Raw genomic sequence first — 11639 nt, forward strand, 5'->3', positions numbered from 1 at the left:
AGTCAGAGCACTAAGGGAATGCTGAAGGAGAGGGCTTTGCAGGTGGCAGTGCTCACCGATAGCTACCGGACCACAAGGAGATAACCTACTAAATGTAGATTTGTTTGTGATGCATGTGAGTTTGTACATGTAAGTGTGTAGATATGTGAGTGTACCTGTGAAGCTGAAGTTATGGGTGTGTATTATACACATTAACTTAATTTTTTTCCTACAGGTGTGAATTATACCCCAAATTTTAGTGTAATAGTTAAAAATTCACTTGACAATTTCTGTATTACCACTAAAACTAATAAAAAAAATATGGCCTTTTTTGTAGCTAAAGCAGAAGACAACTTCTTAAAATACATTTATATTAAAATAATATTTCAGTAATATATGTTAAATGTGTTCATTTTGAGGTGGTATCAACTACATGTATACATTTACTCATGTATGTATCCTTGGACTGAACAGATTGCTGTCACCACCTACACAGGTGGCTTGATCGGAAAGTTTGGATGTTCTGCATAAATTATATTTTACTTCCAGTATGTAAGAAGAGTAGGTTAACTATGACACCTCAAGTTATGTAGACTTAAGTTGACATGATGTTTAACTCTTCATTAGAGTCATAATCTACAGAACATACAGTTTCAGAAGTTACAGGTACACTATATGGACAAACTTACTGGGACACCTGACTATTACACCAAGAGGGACTTTTATAAAAATGCATTTTAAATACATAGACATTAATAAAAGCTTCCACTCTTCTGGAAACTCTGTCCACAGTATTTCCGAGTGTTTCTGTGGAGATATTTGCCAATTCATCTAGTACAGCATTTCTGAGGTCAGGCACTGATGTTGGACAAGAAGGCCTGGCTCGCAATCGCTGTTCCAGTTCATCCCAAAGGTGTTTGATGGGGTAAAAGTCAGGGCTCTGTGCAGGCCAGGCAAGTTCTTCAGCTCGAGCCGTGTCTTTATGGACCTTGCTTTGTGGACTGGGGAACAGTCATGTTGGAACAGAAAAGAGCCTTTCCCAAACTGTTCTCACAAAGATGTAAAAAATGTCTTGGTATGCTGAATCATTAAGAACAGCCCCATACCATTATCCCACCAAGCTTTACAGTTGGCTCAATGCAGTCAGACACTTACACTAACATGCCCAGGCACTCAACACTACCATACGTGTACACACACTCACACGCACTAACGTACTCTGACAATACCAAACATATCCAGACATTTACACTAGCACACACCCCAGCACTCAAGTTAATGTGCCGAGACACTCACACTAACACACATCCAGACGCTAATAAACTAAACATACTAACTCACAAGCACACAGACACTAACACAAGTCACTAAACACTAAAACACATCCAGACAGTCACACTAGCACAACTAGACATTAAACAGTAACACACGCACCCCAGGTACTCACACTAACACACACACTGTGTTAACACAAGTGGACACTCACAATAACACATATGCACATAGAAACTGACATTAACATAACCAGATACACATAAACTAACATACCAAGAAGCACACATACAAAAGCTAACATACCCAGACACACAAACAAACATACCTAGACACATACACACGCAAACATACCCAGACACATAAGTTAACATACCTAGACACACATACCCAAGCAGAAAGACAAATACAGGAAGACACACAAACCCAGACAGACACACACAAACTTTACTTACCTGTCTTCAGCTTGCCTTCCATGCAGCTTGCTGCCGTGCTACCCTTGCGGGGTCATGCAATGCAATGTTACGCAATCCATCCCAACCTCGCTCAACCTTGCCTCCTTCTCGAAACCAGGGCCATAAAAAGGTAAGTCCGGGACTCAGGACTTACCCCTTTATCCCTATTTGTAAATCATCATGCCAGCTTTCTTGAAGGGATAATTGCCTTGTTGCCCCCTAGATCTTCCCATCATTAGTAATCTTTATTTGTACTTGAAGGATTAAAATGATCTGAGTGTACTATATCATTCAGTAATCTTGGATTTGTACAGATTTTACACTGTGTATAAAAAGCACACATAGTATCACAGCCATGCTAAATTTAAAGATGTGATATATAATCTTCACACACAGTTCACATACTGGTAAGTGTGATTAGTACTCATGGTCCCTTTTGATAAATTCTTAAAAACATTATATACAATAGAGTTGTCCTGTAAGAAACTGCTGATGTAGTAAATACCAGAAAACAATGAAACTGAATTCTTCATGATAATCAGTACAAACACAATGTTCCAGAAGCGCACATGACAAGCCTCAGTCCTAAAAATGCAATAACAACAAAAAACAAACAACCTAACGTTGAGAAGGGAATCCAGTGTGTTTGAGAGTAGGGACAGTGTGGTGGGTTTCAACTGCAGCAATGCCTTTACCAAGGCGTAGATCTTCAATATTGGGGCAACAGCCCCCTTTGTCTACTGCAGAGTGTTCTGGGGTTACCAATCGTAGGGTAAGCGTTGGCAGTGCCAGTAACTTCCCAAGGCCTCCTGGAGTGTATGTAGGCAGTGTCCCAACTGGAGGTCTCAGTAGTCTTGGCACCAGAGTGTCCAGACGAGCATTGGGAATCAGTAGTGTTTTCATGCAGGGATTGCGTAGCTGTGGCCCCCCTGTTCCAGTAACCCAAGGATTGGAGAGAGGAAGAGCTCCCACATTTGAGTCTCTGAATGGCTGCCTGGTGGAGTACATAGAGAAAGTGAGAGCTTTGGAACAGGTCAACCGAGAGCTGGAGGAGCACATCAGGGTATACTTGGACAGGAAGTCTTCAACTGTAAGCAGCTGGGGGTCTCTCAGGGAGAACTGGGAGAACATCTACCATCAAGTAAGTGTTGACAGATATTTAACATTACTATACCAACATAATATTTACTGTCTGCTGGTAACGTCAGATGTTGGGCCCAAATGGAATATTTGAAATTCTTGAGCTCACTAGTTGTTTTAATATGTATGATTTCACTGTTTAATTCTATAAGAATAGATACATCCACTGGTGTAAAAAGAGAATATAGGTATTGTAAAGATTACACTGTGACAAATATATAAGAACTAACCCTTACATTAAGGGAGTTACCGTGGTTGATTGTCACCGCTCTGACAGAGCCCTTAACCTCTTTAGAGCATATCACCCTAAATTTTCAGAAATTCAGATTTACCGGTATATTAAATTTTCAGATTAACTTTTCAAAATCTGAAATACTAAACATAATCTTACTGTAAACAATAGTCACAGAAGCCAAAAATAGACTCCTATTTAAATAGTGAAAAATGCTTAACCTATTTAGGAGTAAGGATCACTCCGGACGTATCTCAACTTTTAGATACTAATTTCTATAAAATATTGAAGAAAGCAATATGAGTGTTATGCTTAAGCCTTGGAGCAAACGTACACTTCCTAAAAAATCATACACTTTACCTTTAGAACTCAGACCGTTTGAACCCCCACTCATGTGATATCTCAAATTCATAAACTTCTCGTTACTCATCAAATCAACTGTGTTATTATATTAGGTTATGGAAAAGAGGAACCACAAAACCTGATAAACAGTGGGACAAAATTATTCTGCTCAATCATAAAAGTCAATTTCCAGAAAACATCAAGAGTCCTCATACAAAGTTACGTCATGCTGGTATAGAGGTCCGATGGAGTTACATCATTTTTGCCCACAAATATCAGATAGATGATGGAGGTGTGAGGCGCACAGGGGAGATTACATCCACATATGGTGGTCAAAAGTGATCGTGCTGATCTAACATCTGGACATTCCGGATTTCCAAGCTATCCCACAATCTGTGCTCTTACACTATACACCACCTCCTCCTATAAGAAATCACTGACCATTCATTTTTTAAAAGCTGCTATCGCTACCATATCACTTTATTGGAAGCAGACATGCACTCCTAAACTAAGGTGGAATTTCTGGAAGATCTACTTCAGACCTCACGTACTGTTATCGGATATATTTGATATACCTCAAATGTCCCACAGACACCTTCTTTAGCTTAACACAATGTCACAGTAGTGCTGATGTTTTGAGGAGATATGCCCTCTTACATTTACAGATTCACTATTAAAGGCCCTCCCTAACACATTATAGTTAAACTAGAAAAAGACAGCGCTAAGACAACATATAAATGTAACAAAACATATTTTATTACATTATAGTTTACACAATCGTCTGAACTTCTTCTTGTTGATTCCTTTCTTTTTGTCTTTTAATTTTATTCTGTTGTATCTATTGATGAATTCACTGCGTATCATATCATTTTTATTATTATTGTTTATTGTTTTATATAGTGCCATCAAATTCCGTAGCGCTGTACAATGGGTGGACAGGACATAACAAGTAGTATGTAACATAACAATTTGACTTACAGAGACAACAGGTGAGGAGGGCCCTGCTCAAACGAGCTTACAATCTAGAGCGATTCAGGGTGTAATACACAATAGGTAAAAGTGCCGTTGTTAGGGATAGACCTGCAGCCACACTAGTGAAAGTATTGCAGGAGAGGGACTAGGAAAGATGAGCTAAAGGAATATGGGAGGGCTTTGTTGTAAGCATCCTTAAGGAAGTGGGTCTTGAGGGATTTTTTGAAGCAATAAAGGCAGGGGGAAAGACGGATAGGCCGGGGGAGGGCATTCCAGAGGATAGGGGCAGCCCTTGAGACATCTTGCAAGCTTTCATGATAGCTAGAGAGTATAGAAGGAGATCATTGGATGAGCGAAGAGACCAGTGAGGAGTGTATTTAGAGAAATTAATCCTGAAGCGCACAGGCAGCCAGTGAAGAGACTGACAGAGGGGGGAGGTGTTAGTGAAGCAATGGGAGAGGAAGATAAGTCAGGCAGCACCAAATTCTTTTGCCCATTCTGCTCTAGTAAACTGTGTTCCACTGCTAATTTTGCAAATCCATTAAACACAACTTCCAATAATTGGAAATCTAGCATATATTGCATACACGGCTGTTTTATTAGGAAACAGATGAAAGTGCTACAGAACCAGATTAATCATATACAATTCTGCCATGGCTTCTTTGTAATAACCAATGAGTTATGATGCAAAGTACTTGACACATAACAGTATTGTCTGCTGTGCTCTTTTTATGAGATGAAAGCTATTACTGCCCCATATCCATATAACAGAATTCAGTGTATCTGGATTTGAAGGAGTGGTGAGTATGCGAGGCTGTGGAGTTCGGATTAGTTAGGAGGCAAATTTTTCCCATCATTGTATTTTACTGCAATATGTGACTATTCCATGCTATGAATTAGAACAAATCAACAATAAATAGGAAAAGCAGTTTAAACACAATACATGTGTATGAGCCAGTGTAATATTTACACTTACTTAAAGTCTGGCATCAAAGGAGCAGAAGACCCCATGAGGTAGCACAACTTATTGTTCCTTGGCTAGTATGTCACCCATTTCATGCACATGATACTCCACTTAATATAAATAAGAAGTAGAACTAATTTGCACAATGTGATTCTACACTGCTCACATTTGATTAGGGTAAATCTGTTGTGTAAACCTTTGGTACACAGTTTGTAACAAACAAACATACAAAGGAGACAGGTACAATATTGTCCTTGATCTGTGCTTATTTAATCAGGAGACCCATATTAGGTTGTTACATATATTATTACCCATACACAATGTTACAGTTGTTATCCAGTCATTTTCTGCATATGTACAAATGCAAGTTTGAAATGGTGACTTGGACTTTGGTCTGGCTCTTGCAGGCTTGCTGCTAGAAACTCACAATTAGCTAAGTTAAATTACCTGCTTATTTTGTATCTTCCCCTCTCAATAAAATCCATTCTGTCTCCCACAAACATAGACTAGGACCAGCTGCTCCGTTGACTTTTGAGCCCATTACATATACAAATTTAGGATTTATTTGATTTTTTTAGGCACTACTAAAGTGTGTCCCCAAATGGCTGACTGTGCCATTTGCACACTAGCCTGTTAGACAAGAAGAAACAGACTAAACTGCCAACTATAGCACAAAGTTGCCAACGGTTCCAAAATTGCTGGAAATTTCCATAAAATTACACTTACTATGTCCCGACTGCTCTGGCGATTGTTCCTATTGTTAAAACTAGCAACCAGGAGTGTATTTATTCACCTTGTGTGCTGACCTAGGTCTGACGCATTGGAACTGCACCCAGCTGCCCCCTCTGTGACTGCTTTGCTCACTTAGTGTGATGGGATATGGCTTCAAATCCTGGTGCTCTGCCTTTTAAGTGCTAATTTGGCACAGTCCTCCATTATGTAAATGGACTAGCTAGGGAGATTGGAGATGTCCCTTGTAACCAACCCACTGATCAGTGGTATATGGCAGGGGTTGATCACCCATTAGGTCAATCTGCACCCTTATTTTTGCAGCAGGGAGATGACTGACCCTTGGACATGTCAAAATACATTGCTGGTGGAAACAGTGCATGCTCAATGTCCAAACTAGAAACTGTACATGGGCAAAAGAAGCAGAGAGTGTATCTTACATGGGCTAAGCATGTGGTGGACTCACATACAGTTAGGTGTGCAATTTTGTTTGTGAAGAACCTTTAATGAAACAAATATAAACAAAAAAATAGATGACTGTAAGGCCCCACAGCACAGCACTCTAGCCAGCACCTAGGCACATTAGAAAAGGTGTTTCCTGGCGATGAATATTATCATAAATATCATTATTATGACATTTTTGCACTTTTGTAGGTGGGAGATGCTGTTTTGGAGAATGCCCGTCTTATGCTGCAGACAGAGAATATTCAAGCATGTGCTGAAGACTTCAAAGAGAGGTGATACAGCAATTCAATACCTACTATACTGCTCCTAGAAAAGAATATCTCTGTGCTTGGATGTGATTGTCTAAATCAGCATTAATAAGAAGCTCCCACCACTGAGTAAAGCAGACTCAGGTCTTAGGGGCCCACTTTTGGTGCATATGTGATTTGTTGTTTGCACCGAAAAAGCCAGTCTTTCTTTATTAATTTCAGTTCTGTTTTATTAAATTCAAATCAAAATGATGTGACATGTTAAACGGGAGAGCAATATTATTGGTTTTTGCCCAGTAATATAACTGAACTGTATATAAAACCATATATAAAATGTAGGTAAATGTTGATAATGAGTGCTACCCTGAACATGCCTTAAAATATAAAATGTAACCACGCACAGCCTGATCCAGAAACACAAAACCTTAGACGATAAATAAATAGGTTTTGACAAAATATTCAGTGTTTCAGAGAATATTTGATCATTCCTGGTAATAGAGTAAATGCAAAGAAATGTTACTAATTCATGAGTGTAAGAGAGAACACAAATCATAATATCTCTTTTTATTTTTCCATTTACATGTACATATGAAGGTGTTTATGTACAAATATGTTAAATGTATGCCTAGAAATAACACAAATGTTAATGTAATTCATTCCAGGGAACAGTACGATCATTATTTCATATCTGAGGCTTGTTTGTGTAGGAGAACAAGGCACTTTTTCTTATAGCATCCCTGAGGTTCTAAGCTACAAATAATCAGAATTAGTTGTCATCCCACCACAGGGAATTAATAATAAATCACTTGTTAGCCTTGTAAATGGCATCATTGAGTATACAACACACTGGCAAAGTTTTCTACTTTCACGATCAACAGATCAGTAAATTACACTTTTTATGGTTTGTGCTAAGAGGCATAAACAGCTTGGACTATAAACTGTCTACGTTAATTACCTAAAATTAGTTTCTTACTGAAGGTTGAAGTGCTATACAGAACCCATACAGATATTTGTATTACCCTTGGTCTTGCTAAAAACACTCAAAAGATCTTGAGTCTTAAGTGGAAATAGAAAAACAAATTCAAAAATAAAAAATAATGTAAAACTACAATGTACACAATGCACACACATGGATATTTGTGTATTTATTAGTATAATGTTTATATCCATGTGCTTTTGAAAGAAAGACTAACTTTGAAGAGGGACGGTAAAGTTACTACTGTTTGTAAGAGGATTTAGATATAAAAATATTGCTGCATGAATGCATCATGTAAATTAATACAAGTCAATGCAATATAAAAAATAAGTAAATAAGCCATTCCCCTGCAAACTTCAATGCTCATTCTATTGTAGGTATGAGAATGAGCAGCCTTTTAGAAAAGCAGTTGAAGAAGAAATACGTTCCTTGTATAAGGTGATTGATGATGCAAATTTGACTAAAATGGATCTGGAAAGTCAGATAGAGAGCATGAAGGAAGACCTTGCTTTGCTGTCAAAGAACCATGAGGAGGTAAGGAAAGGTGTTTTATGAGTGTTGAGAGAGGTGCCAAACTAAAAACTTAATGGGGCCCCTAGACACATGGCTTCTGATCTTCCTTGGCAAAATTGACACACAAAGACATATACAAATTCAACAAAAATCCGGCCTATGCCATGCGACTGGTACTCCTAACCCTCATACATGGTGTGAGCTAAGTACTGCTGTCTAAAGAAGCAGCTACAACTGCTATGCAAAAATGTAATCAATACAATATTCTGTATATTTTTCAGGATGTGAAAATGTTGTACAGACAGCTGGCTGGAACTCAGTTGGAAGAAGTGGATGCTCCTATTGGTACAGGACTTGATGACATTTTGGAGACCATCAGGATTCATTGGGAAAAAGACATTGAGAAGAACCGTGCTGAAACGGGTGCCCTCCTCCAAACTAAAGTAAGTGGTTTGTACAATTACATTAACTGATGTTATACACAATGATACCTCAATGCTATGTCATTTACAGACAATCTCCGTGGAAAATACATAACTGAAGCATAACTAAGACTTTTGGACCAGGTCAAATTCTTGCAAAAGTCTGCTTCTAGAGTCACTATACCAAACCAGATTCAAGTTCAGGCTGTATATATTGTATTCAAGAATGACTAACTCAATATGAATAGTTTGGGGAAAGAAGAGTAAGAGGTCATACGAACATTTAAATACTTAGAGATTTAACAAAGTATAGGGAAGGTTTGTTTCAAAGGAGGAGAAATGTTAGAACCAGAAGTCATAGTCTAATACTGGAGGGTCAAAGATTCAGATTTAATGTAAGGAAGTTTTACTTTACTGAGAGTGAAAAAAAGATAAAATAGCCTCCCATCAGAAGTGGTAGAGGCTAATAAAGTAAGGGAATATAAGCATGCATGTAATAGGCATAAGGCCTGAATTTAAGACAAGATCAAGGACTGATTAAGACCTGAGTCTTACATCAGGAAAAGAGGGCAGACTAGATAGGCTGGATGATTTGTATGTGCCATCAAATGTTATGTGTTGGGACATATATGTATACACACACTCATACTTAAAATGAAAAGGTATAACCCAACACAGTTTGCATATACAGATGTAGTTTTCTTTGAATATGTTAAGTGTCCTCTTATTAACAAATGTAATAATTTGAAAGGTATTTCCATTTAACAGCTGACACATCATTGTCTATAGATTGAATATAGTCAATGACCAATATATTTCTTGCAAAATTATATGATGTTAATGAGTCTGTACTTGAGCATCTGCCAAGATTTTCAGATTTATATAATACAAAACACATAGGTGCCACTTTAGCATGTGTTCCTTTGGCTTTTGTGCTCTACCACCTGAAGCAGGTAGTTTCAAGCTCTACCATCTGAAGCAGCTTTTGGTGCCGGAAGTTGTCGGAAGTTATAATTGCTCTTTTGAAACAATGTTACAGTTAAAAATACTTATAATTAGTTAATGTGTGGCAAGTGAACCCCAAAATGATGTTTCACAAAGATTTATATCGCAACATAATATTAAACAAAGAGACTGCAGTTACTTTTTCTGATGCATACGGAGCAGTGCCATCTTTTAGGGTGCTACCATGGGTGTTTGGGCTAAAACTACTTCACATAAAACGCTGTGACAGAGCGTTGTTGGCTCTCATTATTGAATGAGTGTGCAATAGGCTCCATAATACACTAATATAATTGGCAGGCATAAGGCCATTTAAATGCATTCTAAGTAAAGTGAGAGGTGAACGTCAAGGTCTTTTTTGCTGGAAGATTTTAAGAAATAGTTATTTGTCATTGAATAAATACGTTGCTCTAAATTTGGTGTTTTTTTGGTGTTATTGAAATTGTGAACCAATGACACGTGCATTTTATCATGTTCGTTTTCATGGATGAGCCAGTAGAACACAAGCTGAGCAGGTAGAGCACATGCTAAAGTGCCACCAATACATCAATATATACAGCTCTTTTATCATAAAAGCCATTACCCATGGCTAAAAAGTGCATGCATGTATGGTGAAAATCTATATCAATATAACAAGTAAGATGGGCCTGGGATCTGAAGCGTTTGAGTGAAGGAATGTTTGTGCAGCTTGTGGTGCTGCCTAGTCTCCATATTCTTCTATTGTGGGCACACATCAATTAACCATTCAATGGGTGCCTGATGCAAGGACACTGGCACTTTAGCATTCATTTCTTTGTCAAAGTTGCATTTTTATTCTTGTGATCAGCAGTCAGCAGCCTTGCCAGCTGTGAAGAGCCAAGAAGAAGAAGTTGTGGAGGGTCTGAGAGAAGAATTTCATGACACTGCATGCAAAATACAGAGTCTACAAGCAGAAACAGAATCCCTGAGGACATTGGTGGGTGCCATTTTTCCATCAAGAGCTTGGTTCCTGAATATACTTACTCTTATTTTAAGCATTTAACTTCTGAAGAACATGCACTTCCACCCAACTTGGTTACCGTTTGTCTTTCTATATGGACATCTAGGTTGGTTTTAACTGACTGTAGCGAATATGGGTATATTCAGGGAGAGCTGACAGGAGAGCTTAAGAAAGAGTTGTGTTTCTGTTCCTTGACTTCACTGTACATTATTAATAGCCAATGCCAGTGAGATTTTTCTACATGGAGATCTCAGCTGGCCCTGTATAACATGTAGTTAAATCAGATAAAGAAACCTGCCAGGGATGGTCCTTCATTAATAGTGAAGCGGAGGAGTTAAAATAACTACTCCTGCAAATTTCCTGCCAACAGAATTCCGGTGAATAAACCTCATAGTGTCTTCACTTTTGGGGAAAAACTGCATTTTCAATGCAGTAGCTTGTAAATACTGCGTCTCTAGCAAGTTATGAATGCTTGGTTGTAAAATGTAAATAATTTGAAATACATGCTTCATTAATAATATTCTTTTAGAAGTACACAACTCTTCTACATGAGAATAGTATGAACGTGTTCAGGGAAAATATTCTCATAACTGAAATGTAGGGCTAGTCTGTCTAATTTAAGATTAAATAATCACCGAAATATGTTCCAGATAATACAGTGCTGCTCTGGTTATTGTATTATTCATTATCACATGGAAAATTACTCTTCTTACAGAAAAGAGGATTGGAGAATTCTCTACACGATGCTAAGCATTGGCATGATATTGAACTCCAAAACTTGGGTTCAGTGATCACCAAGCTGGAAGCAGAACTGGAAGAAATCAAAAGTGAAACAGAACAGAATCAGAAAGACAGGGAACACTTGCTTGCCAAGAAACTTCAACTTGAGAAGGAAATAGCAGCATATCATTCTATTCTGGATGGAGAGGAAAATAGGTACCATGTCTAA

At 38.1% G+C, this 11639-nt stretch overlaps 1 protein-coding gene across 1 annotated transcript; it reads left to right on the plus strand.

Moving 5' to 3' along the window:
• The first annotated feature begins 2391 nt into the window (after positions 1-2391).
• On the plus strand, positions 2392-11639 carry LOC149300703 (phakinin-like). The gene is made up of 6 exons (XM_089484762.1): positions 2392-2847; positions 6740-6822; positions 8152-8308; positions 8569-8730; positions 10538-10666; positions 11406-11639. Exons 1-6 carry the CDS (start codon positions 2392-2394, stop codon positions 11637-11639), a joined length of 1221 nt encoding a protein of 406 aa, XP_089340888.1.

Source organism: Sceloporus occidentalis, unplaced genomic scaffold, assembly GCF_023333645.1.
Source record: "Sceloporus occidentalis isolate IW3139 unplaced genomic scaffold, rSceOcc1.0.p SCAF_23, whole genome shotgun sequence".
Classification (NCBI taxonomy): domain Eukaryota; kingdom Metazoa; phylum Chordata; class Lepidosauria; order Squamata; family Phrynosomatidae; genus Sceloporus; species Sceloporus occidentalis.

Coding starts and splice junctions, on each gene's coding strand:
- LOC149300703 (XM_089484762.1), top strand. CDS start 2,392: ATGCCTTTACCAAGGCGTAGATCTTCAATATTGGGGCAACAGCCCCCT. Junction 6,823..8,151: donor GCTGAAGACTTCAAAGAGAG/GTGATACAGCAA, acceptor ATTCTATTGTAG/GTATGAGAATGAGCAGCCTT. Junction 8,731..10,537: donor GTGCCCTCCTCCAAACTAAA/GTAAGTGGTTTG, acceptor TCTTGTGATCAG/CAGTCAGCAGCCTTGCCAGC.